This window comes from Anguilla rostrata, chromosome 3 (assembly GCF_018555375.3).
Source record: "Anguilla rostrata isolate EN2019 chromosome 3, ASM1855537v3, whole genome shotgun sequence".
Classification (NCBI taxonomy): Eukaryota; Metazoa; Chordata; class Actinopteri; order Anguilliformes; family Anguillidae; genus Anguilla; species Anguilla rostrata.
In genome coordinates this window covers 14606276-14625868 of record NC_057935.1, presented here as the reverse complement: position 1 = coordinate 14625868, position 19593 = coordinate 14606276, and the positions used below count along the sequence as shown (strand labels likewise).

Here is a 19593-nt window from a genome sequence, read left to right as displayed (position 1 = left end):
CGGCGAGCTGCTCAAGTTGCCGTGGATACGGATATCTGCAGGATGAGCGTGATGAATAAATCTTTCCCCCAGACGGGTACCGCGAGACGCGCTGCCGTTTAAAAGGCGGGAGGGGCGGAGGGGCGCAGCGGCGGGCGTCGGGGCCAGCTGTCCCGTGTCTCACGCGGGCCATCCCGGTAATGGACATTCGGGGGAGATGGGGGGGGGCACACGTTTAATGCTGCCCCGATGACGCCCCTCCTCCGCTCCCTTCTCTAGAAAGCATCCACCTGCTTTTACCAGGTCAGCGGCGGGCACCGCTGGCCCATGAATTATTGAGCTCCGCTTCAGAGCTCGCCCGCGCCCCCGCCCACACGCCCCTGCGCCCGCACGCTCGCTCGCACCCCCGCGGCGCGGGAGGGGCGTTTTCGGAGGCTTGGGTCCGCTCCGGAGAATTCCGCAGGAGTCATCAGCGCATCCGATGAAGCGGAAGAGAAGGAGCCAAAGGCCCGGGCAGAGTGAGAAAGCGCAGCCTCTCAGGGAGAGGCTCAGGGAGGAGGAGAGAGATGGACAAGAGAGAGAGGGAGAGAGGGAGAGGGAGAGGGAGAGAGAGGGGGAGAGAGAGAGAGAGAGAGAGAGAGAGCTGGAGACCGAGACATGAGAGGAAATGGAAAGAGGGAGGCAGGGGAAGATATATAGGGATGGAAAGAATGAGAGAGGTAGAGATATGGGGAGGGGGGAGAGAAAGAAAGCGGTTGAGCGAAATGGACCAATTAGGCCATTAGGACTGGATGACATATGACAACAACTGACGATGTGTTCACATGATCCATCCGTGATAGGCTGAGAACCTGATCACCTGTCGCCCTGCTGTGTATGGTCCCACCGTACTGAGGACAACACACAGTGGGCCAAAATGACCGTTACTTCACATAACACTGAACATGGTTGGAACTGAACATTTCTCTGGAAACACCAGAATGACTGTACTGATAACACTCAACACAGTGTGTCAGAATGAGTGTAATAGGGATAGCACTCACTCATGGATTACGCACTGCCGTGCTGACCATTTCTCAGATATATTATTCCATCAGAGCAAAGGCTGCTGCAGAGCCATAGAACACTGGCAGATCCTAACAAAGTTCATGAAAGTTTAACAAGTGAAATGTTCAAATTGCGGCCTGATGCTGATAAATGTTTCAGACAGGAACTTGCTAATTCATAACCCCAGACTCTAATATGGGGAGAAATGTGCAATTCTTCAGAGGCATACAAGCTCGGTGAAACTTCACTGCATATGTTGGGCCCGCTAAAATAGTTTTCCAGAATCTTCCACCCTGTGCAATTCCTCCTGAACCAATTTGGGTTTCCATAGCAAAACCGGTCCATCTACAGGGGCCCTGACTGACCCCCCCTTCAGCACCCCCATTTCATCAGAGGAGGGTGGGGAGGGGGGCAGGGTCCAAGAACCATAGAGCGAGTTGTACGGACACATAACATCAATGACGCTCCAATATGAAAGCAATGTGTCGGGCCATGAACATTAAGGTCTTACGATTCGGGCAAAGGAAAGTGATTGACAGTGAGAGCTCCATCCATTTTAGGGTTGATGGTGCCTCTCAAACACCGTCACAAGGGTTTTTCTACTTTCTTCCGCAACAATAACAAGAGTTTGGAATCCGAGGCTTGAAATTCATGGATGAAGGAGGCGAATTTATTTATTTATTTATTTTTTTAACTATGCATCAAAGTCCAAACTGCAACAAGGGACTGCAGTTTTTTTATGACCATCTTCATAGAACTAAGGCCTGATACATACGGCTTAAATAATGAATCAACACCAGGCTCCAAACGCCAGCTAGAAGTGAACGAAACAAACTTCATTAATATAAAAATAAGACTTGAGCATCATTAATATTACCCGCGTGGGAGGGCAGGGGAGGGAGGAGGGCGTGCCCGAGCGATCGCTTCATCCCGAATCCGGCTAAAAGCAGCCTCGTTAAGCAGCGTGGAGTCGGCGGCGTGTTTGTACGCCTGGAATAAACAGCACTGAGAAAACAGACATAATTATGTAAACAAAATGTAAATAACAGTAACTCGCGGCGGCGCGAGCGGCTTACCGCCCGCTCCCCAACTCGCCAGGGAAATGGAAACTGCGCCTTTTCCTTTCCTCCCGTTTTTCTTTTTTTTTGACGGCAGCCTTTCGAATGCTAATGCGCGGCGCGGCGGCTGTAGCATTTCAAAACCAAGGGGAGGTTTACTCCCAGGTCGCGTGTTTAGCCTGAGAGTGTTAAACCTTTAACGGCGGCGGCCCCAGCGCCTGTTCATCCCGCAGAGCCGCGGGCTCGGGCCCCGAAAAACGCCGCTAAAGAGCTTAGCGGTTAGCGGTTAGCCGCCGCCGCGCTTTCTTAATGCGCCGCGGTGTCTTTCGCCGGCCGTGAGCGCGTTCGCCCCAGACTGGCCGCGGAATGCGATGAGTGTTTTTCCCCGTTTCGCGCTGTGAGAGCGTAAGAGCCGTTAGCCGGCAGCGGGGAGCGGCGGCGGGTGGCGGAGCGGAGCCAATCCGGAGGGCCGCCGAACCCTCTTCCCAGACCTCCGCCTCTCACGTTGCCTGAGCGTCGAGAGCGGAGCCCAGGTCTGCGCGATTGGGGGGGGTTGTGTGCAGTAGCTTTTCTCTCCGCCGTTCTCTCATCTCTTTTGTTTTTCCCGCCCGTGTAAATCCCACGGGGCGGCCGCGCCCGGGCTTTTTTCGGCGGAGCGGCTCGTAAAACTCACGGACCAAGGACGACGGAGGAAGGCGGGCGGGGGGGGCGTCGAGGCCGCCGAACGTCGAGTAACCTTCGGTGAAACAAACGCCCGCGCAAATTCGTTTCCGATTTTAAATTGCCACTCCGGCGCTCCCGGCTCTGAGCTGCCTGACATTCAAGCGTTCCGTGGCCTACGAGACATCAGCAAGAAACAACACTACCCAGCAACCCCCACCTTCCACCCTCCACCCCCCCAGAGAGCGGAACGAAAAAATGCTTCTCATTTTTTTTTCATGTTTCACTGAGAAGAGATCTGCATTCACTCACGCACTGAGCCTGGAAAATTAATAACATTAATGAATTATCAGTTATTTGGTGTGGGCTCCTCTGCTCTCTGTGAATACTGATGAGGAGGAGCAGGTCTTACACTGGCTCTGGCGGGTTCCCCTTGGTCCAATGCTCCGAAAAGGATCAAAGCGATCAGTTAAGGATCTCACGGTCGGAATATGCAAATTAGCGGTCATTTGGCGCATGTCGTACCTCCGCCCCGTCTGTACTATTCAACGCGTCTGCGTCGTGTGGGCTAAACGTTTAAAAGGAGAAGAGGTTTAAACAGGGGCACGCTCTCTAATAACAGGTATGAAGCCGCAAGCTCATTTTACTGAAAGCTGCTAGCCCAGCACGTCGTCTCTGCGTGACACAGACCAAGAATGAAGTGCCAATTTCGCGAACACCGCCAAGCTGTGAAGCCAGACTCCCTTTCCCCCAGTAAGGCCGGTTTGCCAAACGCAAAGTGTTCTCAAGCATATTTCTTCGCAGAATGTCAAGAAAATATTGAGCAAAAAAATAAATAAATAAAAAATACAAAATCTGGCAAAAATCACGTTTTCGCTAGGGTTCTGAAATCCAGTGATGGCGGGAAGCCGCGATGCCCGTTTGGCCGCACGGCTGAAACTTAGGAGGGAACGCGGCGTTCCCTGAATCGAGGCCAGCGCTTCACCCGCGAAACCCGCGAGGAAACCCAGCGGCCGTGTCAGAGCGCTGCGGGAAACGCTGCTACGGGAAACGCTACTGCGGGAAACGCTGCTACGGGAAACGCTGCTACGGGAAACGCTGCTGCGGGAAACGCTGCTGCGGGAAACGCTGCTACGGGAAACGCTACTGCGGGAAACGCTACTACGGGAAACGCTGCTACGGGAAACGCTACTGCGGGAAACGCTGCTGCGGGAAACGCTGCTACGGGAAACGCTGCTACGGGAAACGCTACTACGGGAAACGCTGCTACGGGAAACGCTACTGCGGAAACGCTACTCGGGAAACGCGCTACGGGAAACGCTACTGGGAAACGCTCTGCGGAAACGCTGCTACGGGAAACGCTACTGCGGAAACGCTACTGCGGGAAACGCTACTACGGGAAACGCTCTGCGAAGCTGCTCGGAAACGCTACTCGGACCTGTCGGAAACGCTGCTACGGGAAACGCTCACGCGGAAACGCTACTGCGGGAAACGCTGCTACGGGAAACGCTACTGCGGGAAACGCTACTGCGGGAAACGCTGCTACGGGAAACGCTGCGAAGCTCTGCGGAAACGCTGCTACGCGGAAACGCTGCTACGGGAAACGCTGCTACGGGAAACGCTGCTACACGGGAAACGCTCTACGGGAAACGCCTACGGGAAACGCTACTGCGGGAAACGCTCCGAACTGCGGGAAACGCTACTGCGGAAACGCTGCTGCGGGAAACGCTCTACGGGAAACGCTGCTGCGGGAAACGCTACTACGGGAAACGCTGCTCGGAAACGCTACTGCGGGAAACGCTACTCGGGAAACGCTGCTACGGGAAACGCTACTGCGGGAAACGCTGCTGCGGGAAACGCTGCTACGGGAAACGCTACTGCGGGAAACGCTACTACGGGAAACGCTGCTACGGGAAACGCTACTGCGGGAAACGCTGTGGGAACGGCACGGAAACGCTACTGCGGAACGCTACTGCGGAAACGCTACTACGGGAAACGCTGCGCGAACGCTGCTACGGGAAACGCTACTGCGGAAACGCTGCTACGGAAACGCTGCTCGGCAAGCGCTGCTACGGAACAGCTATCGGAACGCCTAGGGAAACGCTACTGCGGGAAACGCACTGCGGGAAACTGCTACGGGAAACGCTGCTGCGAACGCTGCGCGGGAACGCTGCACGGGAGCGCTACGGGAACGCTGCTACGGGAAACGCTGCTACGGGAAACGCTACTACGGGAAACGCTGCTACGGGAAACGCTACTGCGGGAAACGCTACTCGGGAAACGCTACTGCGGGAAACGCTACTGCGGGAAACGCTGCTACGGGAAACGCTGCTGCGGGAAACGCTACTGCGGGAAACGCTACTGCGGGAAACGCTACTGCGGGAAACGCTACTGCGGGAAACGCTGCTGCGGGAAACGCTACTGCGGGAAACGCTACTGCGGGAAACGCTGCTGCGGGAAACGCTACTGCGGGAAAGCTCCTGGCTGCCCCTCCAGGCCAGTAGCACAGCTGGGTCCTCGTTCCTCCCCTCGAATCAGGAACCATTTTACACCGGGGACACCCGGGGGAGCAAAATCTCCGGCCAATCAGAGGCGATCAATTAGCTATGGGGCGCAGAAGAGAAACGGCGGTGCCACGGGTCTCGGGGGGGCAGGCTTGAGTACGGCTGCCCTGCAGCGATGCTCAGCGGAGCAGACCGGTGTTTTACTAGCATTACCTCAGCTCTGGCACACCGCTTCATGCTCCCTAAAACCTACAACTGCTGTCCTTTTAACCGGGACATCCCGCAAGCAAGGCGGCGGGTCTTTCCACAGGAACTCCATATATATATATAAAAAAAGAGGGAGGCTTTTTATGAGTGACGGAGGCGAGCGCGTAAATCGCGATCGGGCGAGCGCGGCGCTAAATCAAAGGGGGTTGCGAAAGGTAAAAAGCCCTGGAATGAGCATTCTGGGATATTGCTGACTGCGGAACGGGGGCCGGGGAACGAGGCGGGCGCCGGGGAGGCAGAAAATAGACGCAGGGAACTGCGGGGGTACTTTATTTTTATCTAATAACACAGAGCGAACCAAAGTGCCATTTCTACCCAAGAAAAAAAAAACAAGTACCCAGAAGAACATGCAAGCTTTTTTCCCTTCTCCGCAAATAATAATAAATAAATCGGCACAAACACGAATCACAAACGAGCTATTTCTCCACGTTACAGAAGAGAGATGGTTATTACTGCAAAAAACCATGGCACACACCCACCCACCCACACACAACGTTTTAACTGAACTACCAGTGTATGAATAATTATAAACATGCAAATATAGACTGGGAAAAAGAAAACAATTTTGCATGTAGGGGGACTCCCTGAAATAAACTCAGTGTTAAAATGGCTCCTGAAATGTCCTCCTAAGACAGCAGTGGGTGCACAGAACAGAATGCAAACACACATCACTCAGGGTCCAAAGACACTAATGAAATGCCACAAATAGACCCGAACCCACATTAACCAAGTCTAACACACGGGCCCAAATGCACCAAAACAGGAGCTAGAGAGCTTCCACTCAGGAGTGTACGTGGCGATCGTAACGCACACAGAAGCGGGAGGAAGGCTTTAAGCCCGAAACAGGCCCAGGGTCAGCAGCGGAGTGTCAGTATGGACTGGCTCATGACACCCATGCATCAGCAGGGAACAGCAGCGTCAGCATGTTTGAGTGACCCGCACAACACGTTTAAAGGCACATGAATAGGGACTCGTAATTTGCATGTACCCAATATCAGTAAGTGTAAAACAACGTGGAGCAGTGTAGAACAGAGATGTATAGAAAGTGAATGTAAGATGAAAAGTGTAAAATATGTGAATGGATGTAAAACTTGTAAAACATTTGTGTAAAATATGTAAAACAGTTTAAAAGCAAAATGTAAAACTGTAAAAGGTAAGTGTGTAAACAGTGTAAAAAGGTGTAAACACCTGGCGTAGAAAGTGTAAGATGTTGTATAACAGTGTAAAACAGCGTAGCGCGGTGCGTGAGGCAGTGTAAGATGTTGTATAACAGTGTAAACAGCGTAGCGCGGTGCGTAAGGCAGTGTAAGATGTTGTATAACAGTGTAAACAGCGTAACGCGGTGCGTAGCAGTGTGACGCAGACTCACGTTGCCCATGTACTCGCTCAGCAGGTCCTGCAGCGCCTGGCGGACGGAGTTGCACTCGGCCACGATGCGCTCGCGCCGGTCGTCCCGCGTGCAGGACGAGTCCGCCATCAGCGCCGCGCCGCTGATGATGCTCTCCAGGCGCTCCTCCAGGGAGGGGCGGAAGCGCTCCTCGCTGAAGTTCTGGGGGTCGACGATGATCTGCTTCTGCTGGGGGGGGGGGCGGAGGGAGAGAGAGACGGGGGCGCAGGGTGAGCGGACCTGTCGTGTGGAGCTTACTCAATTCAGAGAGTGAAGGAGACGGATGGAGAGCACAGAGAAGGGGACAGGGGGTGAGAGAGGAGGGGAGGAACAGGAGGAAGAATAGAACAGAGGCTGACAGACTGAGAGACTTCAGCTCTCATACGGGGACTGCACAAGTAGTGTCAAGTTGAGAGATGGCGGTAAAGCTGCGGTGGGGGGTGAACTGAAGGCCGGTTCCAGAGGCCAGGCGCCGCCGTAGGGGGTAAACCCTCTCAGCCCGTCCAGAACCAGCACAGGCACCACACCGGGACCCCCTTAACGTTACAGCCAGCAGGCCCCCACACGCAGGCCATCCCTTCCCACACCACACCACACCACACACCCCCACACTCACACTACACAACCACCACACACACCACCCCCGGTTCTCACAGTCTCTCACACACTCACACAACACTCACAACACTCACACACAAACACACACACTCGCGCCCGCTCACCGGCCTGGCTCAGCCAGCAGGGCCCGGGGTGTGTGCCGGTGCCCAGAGCGTACTCGTGGGGATGCGCCTTTCAGAATGTTTTACGCTTCGGATCCGCCGAGCTATTTAAAGGCAATGACTCTGTCCAATTTAAAATACAGTAATCCTGGAGCACCTATTTGAGATAAGGATTCGCCTTGCACATCAGAGGAGATTACCCAAGAAAACCCATTAGCCTAATATTAATTTTACACACTTGCAGTGGGAGCGAGTGCGTGTGTGTGTGTGTGTGTGTGTGTGTGTGGTACGGCGTGCGTGCGTGCGTAGTGGGGGGCAGCGGAGTAAGCAATTTAAAAACATGAGTGTGAAGGCAGCGATGAAAGGCTGGTATCAGTCAGGCAGCGGTGCAGAACAGACGGTCGCTGTGTGAGAAGAGCCGCTTTAATCTGCCTCTGTCTGCTCCGCGCCGGCTCCCCTGGAAACGTAATGGCCGCTAATGAATGTGAAAGGAAGGAAGCCTCCTTTCGCACACGCGCCCGTGTGCCGACGCGCAGGTACACACCGCAAGCATTTACCCGTGATTACGGTACACAGAGTTTACACTGTGTGAACAGCGTGTGCGTGGGGTTCCGCAGATATGGCTACATTACACACACACGCGCGCGCGCGCACAAACACACACAAATCCAGCTATAAACCAAGATAACACCTGATACGTTCTGCACACACAGAACATTACAAGAAAAACAACCCAATCGATGCGCAGAGAAGGACAGAGAAGGGCTCAAGTAGTACAGCACGCATGTTCCTCCGGGAGGAGGCGGGGCCGAGAAGGGGCTGAGCACAGTCCCGCGGGCGTCGGCCTATCTCCTCGACGGACGCCGCTACGGACCGGACTCTCCATCCGAAACTCAAATGCGAGCAAATGAGCCCGTGACAATGCTATGCTAACGCTAGTGTACAAAAAACTACAGTCGCTAACTAACTGACCCCTGACCCTGCCCAGTGATTATATAAGGCCTCACTCTTAACCTATAGACATGGGGGGGTGGGGGTTTTCAAGAGCCCTTGGAATGGCCATTGGCACTGTATGGGATTGGAGCGGACAGCATCCAAAACGAGGTTTTTAGAGCTGTTGTTCCGCTGCCGAGGCCTCTGACTGATTTAATATCGCCACTCGAAATCCATTAATTTGCTCACGCTGATAATAACGAGGCCATTTCTGCATTCCAAACTCATTTTTAATTCAACGGCCGGGTGGAAAAAAGGCAGGTCGCTCAAGAACGGGTGACGGCCGTCCTCCAACTGATCGCTGCAGTCACCCTCCAAAATGCCCAGGCTGAAAGACACTACAATCATCTAATCAAGAAATAACCATTCAGGTCCAGAAGATTCATAGCGTATGTTATAGACCCGACTATGTGGAATGCTTCAACTGCAGCCCCCAAACGAGATCCTGATGTCAGAGTAGTATCGACCTGGTTATCAGCAACGGTCCAGGGTCAGGTCTGTCATCAAGGTGTTAACCAGGACAGGCTTGTCATACCATACAGCTTCAAATGCGAGGATTAGTCTACGACAGTGGCAACGTTCAGTCTGAACTCCTACCCACAATGCAATGCAGTGCAGTTGCAGATAAAGCCCTGTCAGACAGGCTTGCCTCCTCTGTCCAGCGAGTGCATCACTGTTTCAAAGCACAGAATACAGAGGCCATTTAAGGCAAACAGGTAGCATAGCGCAGCAGTGATTTAAAGAGCAGTAAGGAACAGACAGCTCGTTCGTGCTCGGCTTCTTGAGGGGTAGCTGTAAAGGACCATGCTGAGAAAGTGATAAGTATGTAAAAATGTTGGTGCCTCTGGCTGCATAAGCAATCTTCAACTTTGACAAACCTCCCACTCCCTCCTCCACCACTCCCCCGGTCCCCCCTGCTGAAATATGCAACAATTTGTCAGGTAAGAAAAAGCTACGTTTACCAGCGACATCGCCGCTGACCCCCGTTGCCGCGCGTCACGTTTCCACGGCAACCAGACAGTGACTCACTCAAAGAAGATCCGGCTGCGCAAAGAAAGAATTCGACAAAACGGGGGAACAAACAGACCAGCAGGCTAGCCTGTGCGCGCGATGACCGCGTCGGAGCAGTCACCGGCTGCAAGGCACGCTGGGAAACTGATGTGCTGTTAGCCCTCCCCGCCTCGGGCTTTCTGAAGGACGCGCTGCGCTGAGTGACCCCCCCACCCCCGAACTTTCCCCTCTCCTCCGTTTGGCCCCCGACTCTCGGAAGACGTGGAGCCCTGCTCTGTGGGGAGGGGCCGCAGGGGGGATTGAAACGCAAACCCCCCCCGCTTCGTGCAAACTGCTTCATGATCATAAAAAAAAACCCTTTGTGATTTACTCCTCCCTGCCGTTTGCTGACTGGTGAAACCAGAGAGAGAGAGAGAGAAAGAGAGAGGGAAAGGGAGTGAGAGAAAGAGAGATGGTGAAATAGAGAGTGAGAGACACAGACAGGCAGAGAAAGAGAGACAGAGAGAGGCAAAGACAGAGACGAAAAGACACAGATGCAGAGGCACAGAGGGGAGAGAGAGAGAGGGAAAGGGAGAAAAACAGAAAGAGAGTGAGAGGGAGAAAGAGATGGAGAAAAATAGAAAGGGAGAGAGAGAGAGAGATTTACAGAATTTTTCAGACTGCCCCCAGACACAGCGGCTTTCTGATTGTGAAGAGTTTTTTCCAGGAAGAGGAAGCCGAAACAACCCCCACAACTATGTTTGCCCCGTACAACCAGGTCAGACGCAGGCTGCAGTCAGGCCGCGCGTGCATCAGGCCAGGACAGCAGTCACAGGCAATCTGAGGCAAAGCACAGCGGGACCCGGCCCAAAACAATGGCTGGACTCCGTCTGCACGAGTCCTCATACCCCGTCCACACGCTCGCGGATGCCTGCTCCTACTCAATGACTGCGGGCCAAATATGACTCAAGAGCTGCCCCTACAGGTGCACAAAGGAACTGCACGTTCCCTCCCACACACACACGCGCACACACACACACACACACCAACATCCGAGCACATCATTTGGTTTTGTTTCTTTTCCTTCTCCTTTTTGGTGAGACAGCGAGGTCCTGTGGCTCCGGTGGCTTTGAAAAGAGGGAAAGTGAAAGGGAGACTGAAGGGTGGGTGTGTGGGCAGGGGAGAGGAGCAGAGGGGAGGGGAGGGTCAGGGGTTCGACGACGTCAGAAGGGGAAGGAAACCGCGCGCGGGGCAGGGAGCGCTGCTCAGCCCGGCCGCGGACGCCTCGGTGAGAGCCTGCCGCGTCCGCCAGCTGTGGGGGGGGGTGAGGATGACGAGCGTTAACCTATCGCACGGCGCGCTGCGGAAGGCCGGTCGTGCAGCGAGCGAGGTGACTCAACGCCGCCCGTCTCCGACGGGCGCGCAGCCTGAACTCGGGCGTGGTTCCGTAATTAACGGTCATGTTCTCGTCCTCTTCGAAGCCGCCTTAACGCGCGCGATCGGTGGGCTCTCAGCAGAAGCCGCAGCCGCGTTGGGCGCGACTCCGTACTTTGCCTAATGTCTGTCAGACCACCTGACATTTAGCATGGCTAAGCGAGTGTGACCTGGATAAACCCCCTTATTAAAGCGGTGCTTTCCAAAGGTCGGCCCCGTTGGCCAGTCTTCATTAGCGACAGGGGAGCGGCGTGAGTCAGCGCTGAGTCACCCCCCCGGACTCGCAAGCGTTAATTACGGGAGATCGGAATCCCCGCTCGGAAAAGGCACTGATCCGAGAGCGCGTCGTCCGTCTTCCACCCCGCGTGGAAAACCGCGAACCTCGCGGCGGGGTGCCCGTTTCCCGTCAAAGGTGACGACTCTGAGCTTCACGGCAAAAAAAAAAAAAAAAAAAAAACCCCCACCTTTTCAGCCGTATCTACGGCAACAAAAACCCCCCGGAACGCGCCCCGCAGCCCTGTATCAGAAACCTTCCGGAGAATTCTGAGGCCGGAATCGAACGCTTCTGGGCGCGCTCAACCTCCGGAGCAAAAACACAAGCACCGGGTTATATTAAATATTAATATTTGATGAACGGACATGGGGACAAGGGGCCTGTTATTTGCATAAGCTAATTAAAGGTCTGCCCATTAGTTCAACTAATTAAGAATAAGCCAATATTAACACGGGCGGCTATTATAAACACGCCAAAATCATTTTCGGGGTTTTTTCCCCCGGCGGGGGTAACTCCGGGTGTCGCTGGCGGATGATTAGATTTAAAACTTTCCCTCTGAATGCGGAACGCATCGTCCCGGCGCTGCGGTGGGAAGCGCTTTTCCGGCCAAGTTGAGACGGGGTAGTAAAACACCCCGGGAACGTTAACTGATGAGAGCAGGCCATTGGAGCCGTCCGCACTCTTCATATCTCCTGCTGTCTGAAGCGCAGTCCCTGGAGGGGCCTCTGAAGCACCGCTCCGAGCATTTTATAAATCTCCCCGAGTATTAGCGCCGCGCACGCCGCTAAATCACGCTCGGAGCGTAACAAGTTTTGAGGACGGGCGATAAAAAAGCCTGCATAAAGTGACTTTTCTTTGATAAAGACATTCAGCCTGGCACACGGCTGAGCAGGACGAAGGGAGCGGGAGGGGGGGGGTACGAGGAAGGCAGCCAATCAGGGCGCAGGAGAACAGACCCAGCGGTTCTAGGAAAGAGCTGAGGACCCTTGATATGGACAGTATCCGGTACAGGGTGTTGAATTTCTCGGCGCAATGCGCACTCACACACTCACACACTCACACACTCACACACTCACACACTCACACACTCACACGCGGGAGACACTCACGTCGAAGTTGTTGAGCGCGTAGGCCAGCTCGCCGCCGCCGGGCCCCTGGTTGAGGGCGGCGTCCTCGGAGGCGGTGGCCTGGGCGGCGTTGGAGATGCCGGACACGGCGTGCTGCAGCTGCTTGTAGATCAGGTCGCGGTTGGCCTTGTAGGCCGCCACGTCCGGGTGCTGCAGGCAGGCGCGCGAGGCCGTGTACAGCATGGGCACGTTGCGCTGCAGAACGCCACGCGCCGCCGCCATCTGGTCCTTGTGGTGGACGTCCTTCAGCTCCTGGAACGAGGAGACGCCGCCCCTTTAACAACCCCGCCCAGTTTGATGACATGCCCCTTTTAATGTCTGACCCCGCCCATTTTACCGCCCGGCCCATGTTTAGTTACAAACCCTCTTTAACATCTGGCCCCGCCCCCTTTGACACCCCATCCCTGTTTAATGCCCCACCCCTTTTAACAACCAATCCCTTTAAAAAGCCAGCCGCACCCCTTAAAACATTTTTTCCTGTTTTGTTTTTTTAGTTGTTTTTCGCTTTTGTTTTGTTTTTTTTACTCCAGTGTAGCTCGCAGTTCCTTAAAAATCGTTTTTTTCCGAAAGCACAATTCGCTCACGCCCGCTGACAAACTGCCTCCGTTTAACTGAGTCATCCTCAGCAGCACCTGGCCGCGCCGTCATTTCCCCGCTGTCAGAAAGGTGTCACACGGCAATAATGCAGCAGGAAGAATTAGCCTCGCGGGCCCGCATAAACAGGCTCAAACAGACGCTGCAGCCAATCAGCAGCCAGGAGCAGCGTCGCCCCCGCAAAGGCCCGCGTTCAGCGTCTCCTCTTCTCGAAGAATCGCAATTAACCAAACGAGGAAGGAGAAGTAAAAAAAATAAAAATAGCGAGAAATTAAATGACACATCTCTCGCCGATAAATAAACAAGGGCGCCGCTCGATAGCTGCGATAGCTCACATCTTACCTGCCATAACTATCGACTGGCCTGCCAGGGCGCCTCACGATTTATCACAGCACCCAAGACGGTGATGTCCCCCTTATTAATCACTTAGGCCAGGAGTGGGGGGAATCCCGTTCCTGCAGGGGACGCATCCGTCTCCGGATTTCCTGCCAACTTTCGCTCTTTATTTACTCCACCCCATCGGTTGCGCCAGGGCTGCACGACTCCGGTCCTGGAGGGCTCATCCGTGCGCGGGTTTTTCTTCCGACCAATTACATTAGTTTTACTTTTCTGACAGCTCTGTAAACTACGCCGGTTCGCCGTGGTACTCGAGCACAGTAAAACCTTTACGATACACTTGGAGTCTGAGGCTGTAGCCGGTGCTTACACGAGTGTCAGATCAAGATACGATTGAGCTAATTAAATCATTCAGAGCCGAAGTTGGCACAAAATCCCGAAACGGATCGGCCCTTGCTGAGCACCCCATATTTCATACCTCTAGTATTTTAGCGATGCTCGCTGATTAAACTCATGAATGACTGCTGAAGACTATTCTCTCATCCTGATAGGAAGCATTCTACGGAGGCCTGATCTACAAGTAAAGCATTGTTTGCACAAGCAGCTTTTGTAATGACCCCAGTCAGTGTAACTGGTATAAACAAAGACCTGCGTATATACAGCTGCTTCAGATCTGACCAGGCTTCCCCATCTCTCACTAAAGCAGTCCAACTGCTGTTCTACAAGCTGTGCTGTCGCGGTTCGGCTGCACCTGACCCCGAGGCCTGAAACTCCTTCCTGAGTTAGGACTTGACCCAAGCTCGTTTTTCCAACTGAAACAGGGGTGCATTCGATGTGTGGGACCCCGTGAATCAGGGGAGCGTTCGGGTGTCAGCTCAACAGGGACGTGTTTTTTTTTAACATGGGTCCATCAAATTCTGCACAATTTCCAGAGGCTCTGCTTCAACCTGACCAATCAGACTTCTCAGTCTGAGGATGAGGATGGTCACATCCATGCATCATCAGAAAGGAGTTTTTTTTTAGAGCAGCACTTGATGACAAAGACGAGGAGAAGACACAGACCCCAATTTCCATCGCCGTGATGAGCGACACCATCGCTACTCATCTCCACATCGAATTCTGGTTTTCACCATTAAAATTAAGAGAGGAATAACCCAATCTGATTTTCACAGCGGCATTAATGAAGGACGGGCCTAAACCCCGGCACTGGGGGAGATTTCGCCGGTGCTCCTCGTTCTTTCCCGGCGGTAAGAGCGAGCGAGCGCGGGTCTCTCTGCGGGGGGTCGGCGCTGACGCAGAAAGAGCCAGAGCTTCGCACGGCGCACGGGGAGGGAGTCACTTCAGCGTTCGTGGAGAGAGAGCGAGGGCGGGGGCGGGGGCGGGGGGGATATTAGAATACCAAATTAAATCACAACCCTTCAGTCATGACCTCGAGTGCTACCACTCGAGGGCCGGACGTGCGAGGCGCGTTTAAATGGATACGCGCGCTCTCTCTCTCTCTCTTTCGGCTGACGACGGCGAGACCGGTACCTGCTGCCTCTTGGCCGCCATCATGTTGAGCTTGTCCACCTCGGGCATCAGGGCCTTGTACTGGATGCCCAGGTCCTGCTCCGTCCCCGCGTTGCGCACCTTCACCAGGTTCTCCTCCACCTGCGCAATGGGAAAGGGGTTTCATGGGTCAGAACGGCGCGACAAAACACCGGCGAAACTTCGCACAACGCGCCGATCGCTAACCCTCGCAGCGATCGCTAACCCTTGCAGCGAGAAAAGCGGCGCGGTCTGTAAAACAGCGGGTCTGTAAAATAGCGGGTTTGTAAAATAGCGGGTCTGTAAAAAAGCGGGTCTGTAAAATAGCGGGTCTGTAAAATAGGGGGTTTGTAAAATAGCGGGTTTGTAAAATAGAGGGTTTGTAAAATAGCGGGTTATGAAACAAACGCGCCGCCTGGCGCTGTTTTGCTAAACGCTCGATACCTCCTTGTACATTTGCCCAAAATTTTTTGTAGTGAAAGCTTTGGCTTAATGGAGAAGGGAGAAGCGTCGTCATTAGCAGGAGATGGAGGGGAGGCACGGAGGGTGCTTTCCAATCTGCGGGAGAGCGGAAGGGGGCAGCCAATTTGTCTGCACGTTTTTTCTTCTTTTTTTGCCAAATGCGCCCGGGACGCAAATAAACGACACGAGCTAACCAGCGCACGCGCGCCGCCAAATTAATCAGCGCGCCAATTAAAGGAAACGACGGCGGCGGCGGTCCAAAGCCAGGCATTCGTCAGACGCGCAGAAGCCGCGGCGCCGGGAAAGGAAAGCATTAGCGGAAAAGGGGGAAATTAGGAGGCCGAGCCGTGATTGCGCTGGAAGGCAAACTGGAAAGCGGAATATGAAATGTCAGCTGGAGCAGACGTCAGGGACACGGATGGGTGAAGACATGTGGGTCGGGGGGGTGGGGTTGTGGTGGGGGGGGGGGAGAGAGAGAAATAAAATAAAGGATAGATTGAAAAATCTCAATCCCGGCAGGGGAACATAAGGAGGAATATTTTTATTTTCTCTTTTTTTTTTTTTTTTTTAAGTTTGAGGCTCCAGGGGGGCCCGTGGAGTCCAGCTGGCAGGGCCTCTAAACCAGAACACATCTCAGAGCAAGGCCCCAGGATGGAGAGGAGGAGGAGGGAGCAGGAAAAAGGAACCTGGGGGGGGAGAGGAAGACGAGCGAGGGGAATGAAGGGAGGGCAGAAGGGAAGAGAAAAGGGTGGAGGGAGAGCAGAAGACAAGCAGGGGGAGGAGAGTAGAAGGGAAGCACTGCAGGGGAGAGGGAGGGGAAAAAAAAGGAAAAGTGGGAGGGGCCGGGAGCCAGATGCCCTCCCCCTCCGGGGGTGTGGCCGAAGCAGGGCTCCGCCCAGGGGGGGGCGGGACCGGTCGAGCGGCTCACCAGCTTCAGCTGCAGCAGGAGCTTGTAGACGTCGGCCATGTCGGCGAGCACCAGCAGGTGGGTGACGGCGGACAGGAGGGCGCGCGCGGCCCGGACCATGGTCCCCCGCTTCACCGAGGAGCAGGGGTCCTCCGCAAACTCGCCCGACGCCGTCTTCATGGAATCGCCTGGGCAGGGACGCGGGCGGGGGACAGAGGAGGAGTTAGCCTAGCCACAGCCCTGCTACTCACGCTTCTAAACATGCCTGCGCCCACAATGAGACACGTCAAAAAAAAAAAATACTACCATTATCTGTTCTCAGAAAATCTAATCACATTTGGGTCAAATGCCATTCTGCTTCACGCGCTGGTTTGAAAAACCTCCCTAAGGTATTTCAGAATTTTCAAAGAGAAATGTAATAAGAAATAATAATTTAGCACAGAAAACTAATGAAAATAGAGGCTTCCTATAAAAGTATTTTACTGCCATTGAAATTAAGTATGTTAGGTTAAGTATGGTATGCAGTACATAAAGCTTTGCACTCTATGTTATGTCAACCCTACGATGACCAGACGTGTCAAAATGAAAACGGTTTCATGCACGACTGATCATTGGCTGGCTTATAGCACAGCCATTCACAAAGTCCCAAACGCTAGTCTGTCTTAAGACTCACGCAGCAGTAGACAACATAACTGAAAAACAGAACAAGGATCATAAGATTAGGATGACGCATGAGAGTCGGTACAAATGCACAAAGTGCAACTCAATCACGTAGGAGAGCCTGCTGTCCTCCAGCATCAAATTTGTTTGAGGACCGTGCCAACGTGGCGGTAAGGCAGAGTCGCCAAATGCCATCATCCAGAACGCAAACCACTCCTTGTTTATACCCAAGATGCACTGCACCAGGTGAGAGGCAACCAGGGGGCTTGGGGGGGTTGGGGGGGGTTCTCCATCTTCGAGAAGCCTCATGTCAGCAGCTCTTTCAGCCTCCGGCGGCGCCCGGCGCTGGGCCGACGCCGGCCCGGCGGTTAATTGCGACGGAAGGCGCTCACTGAAGAACAGCTCCCGCACACGACCCCCCCGCGCGCCTCGCTGTGAGGACCGCGCGCCCTCTGAACCCCGTCCTCGCACAAAGGAGAGCGCTTCAAACGGGGTCACGTACCAGCCGCAACAACAAGGCCTTCCAACAGCCACCCTCAACCGCTAACCGCTAACTCCCCCTCGCTCACATACAGTCCACACACCCACCCAATTACAACAAGAACTGGACTGCAGTGCTGCCAATAATTCCTTTTTCTTTTCTTTTTAACTTCATACGACCCAGGCGATGCGCCGTGTGCTTCCGTTTCTTTTGAAAGCCCGACCTCGCAGCCGAGTCGCGCCGGGGCGCGAAGAACACGCTTCGCTCAAAACGGCTCCGCTCCGGGAGGCGTGGACAGCCACGGGCGCGAAAAACTGCAATTCATTAAAACGGCACGCAAACCAGGCCCACGCGAAGGCGGGGTGATCCGTGTTCCTCCAGCCAGGATCAGCGCCTTCCTCCAGCGCGTAAATCAACGGAACGCGCTCTTAAAAACGTACACAGCGCCTTTTATTAGAAGACGTTTAAAGAAATGAACGATATAAGTTTTCATCATTAAAAATCGAGAAATAAAAACGAAAATTGTATTTACAATCAAATATAAAGAATGAGATGGATGTGTCCACGGTTTTATCCCGTTTTTAAATTTTAATTCATCATAAAAGGCAAATGGCAGTTAAACCTTGAAGCCGCCGCGTGATTAACAGGAAGTGGTAAAGCGTTACAGCCTGCGGAGCGAAACGAAGACCACGGGCTACAGTCGAGCATGTCGAGCGCAGGAGTCCTTATCTGAACAAAATCCTCCGAGCAGCCAGAAAATGTACTCGAGATCAAGAACGGGTGCAAATTATATTGCCTTTCAAGACTTCTGAGAACTCTTTAGAAAAGGCAATAAACTAAGACGGATTCAAAAGCAGCGCTAATGACCTCACGGTTGTCTGATGGCTCTCCGATAGTCAGATTTTTAAGCTTTTCAATTTTAAAAGGGAGAATTTTCTTGGCTTGTTAAGATCACTCATGAGAATAAGCGAAGAAGCGTTATAAAACACAAGCCGAGAGGCAATAATCATGGAAATTTAAATGTCATCCAATTTAATGAGAACACATTCCGAACTCGCTGTTAGTCTTTACTTCGGCGGTGAAGGTGGTTGGCGGTTTCAGACCAATCATATACCGAGTGAGCAGTCGCGCGCTGACCAACAGCATCGCCCGAGGCCACGCACTGACCAATGGTATCACCAGTGAGGCAACCGAATGGCCTCTCATCGCTGAATTATACCATTCCACTAGTTCCAGTTGCATGTGTGTGATAAATTTCCTATTGATTCTTTAAGTGAAAAAACAGCAGTATATGTGCAAACACATTTAAAAATATAAAAACACAAATCTAGTTGGGGGGGGGGGGGAAATTACATACAGGACAGAAGGGGGGGGGGGGGGGGGGTCACTCCTGTTTAGTCTTCCCACACTGCAGAGGCCCGCAGGCACACACGCTGGTGGGGTAGCAGTAGCAGTCACACACGCTGGTGGTGGTAGCAGTAGCAGTCACACACGCTGGTGGGGGTAGCAGTAGCAGTAGCAGTCACACACGCTGGTGGGGGTAGCAGTAGCAGTAGCAGTCACACACGCTGGTGGGGGTAGCAGTAGCAGTAGCAGTAGCAGTCACACACGCTGGTGGTGGTAGCAGTAGCAGGCACACACGCTGGTGGGGGTAGCAGTAGCAGTCACACACGCTGGTGGGGGTAGCAGTAGCAGGCACACACGCTGGTGGGGGTAGCAGTAGCAGTAGCAGTCACACACGCTGGTGGGGGTAGCAGTAGCAGTAGCAGGCACACACGCTGGTGGGGGTAGCAGTAGCAGTCACACACGCTGGTGGGGGTAGCAGTAGCAGTAGCAGTCACACACGCTGGTGGGGGTAGCAGTAGCAGTAGCAGGCACACACGCTGGTGGGGTAGCAGTAGCAGTCACACACGCTGGTGGGGGTAGCAGTAGCAGTCACACACGCTGGTGGGGGTAGCAGTAGCAGTAGCAGTCACACACGCTGGTGGGGGTAGCAGTAGCAGTAGCAGTCACACACGCTGGTGGGGGTAGCAGTAGCAGGCACACACGCTGGTGGGGGTAGCAGTAGCAGTCACACACGCTGGTGGGGGTAGCAGTAGCAGTCACACACGCTGGTGGGGGTAGCAGTAGCAGGCACACACGCTGGTGGGGGTAGCAGTAGCAGGCACACACGCTGGTGGGGGTAGC

General features: G+C 53.9%; 1 protein-coding gene across 1 annotated transcript in view; it reads right to left on the bottom strand.

Annotated features, from left to right (window-relative positions):
* The window catches only part of ctnna1 (catenin (cadherin-associated protein), alpha 1), a 112362-nt gene that overhangs the window by 82405 nt on the left and 10364 nt on the right, over positions 1 to 19593 (bottom strand). The window contains exons 4-7 of the mRNA XM_064326427.1: positions 16287 to 16453; positions 14900 to 15019; positions 12422 to 12691; positions 6885 to 7088 (exon numbers count right to left, since the gene is read on the bottom strand). Of these exons, the coding sequence (XP_064182497.1) occupies positions 6885 to 7088; positions 12422 to 12691; positions 14900 to 15019; positions 16287 to 16453 (761 nt within the window). The remainder of the gene's footprint in view (positions 1 to 6884; positions 7089 to 12421; positions 12692 to 14899; positions 15020 to 16286; positions 16454 to 19593) is intronic.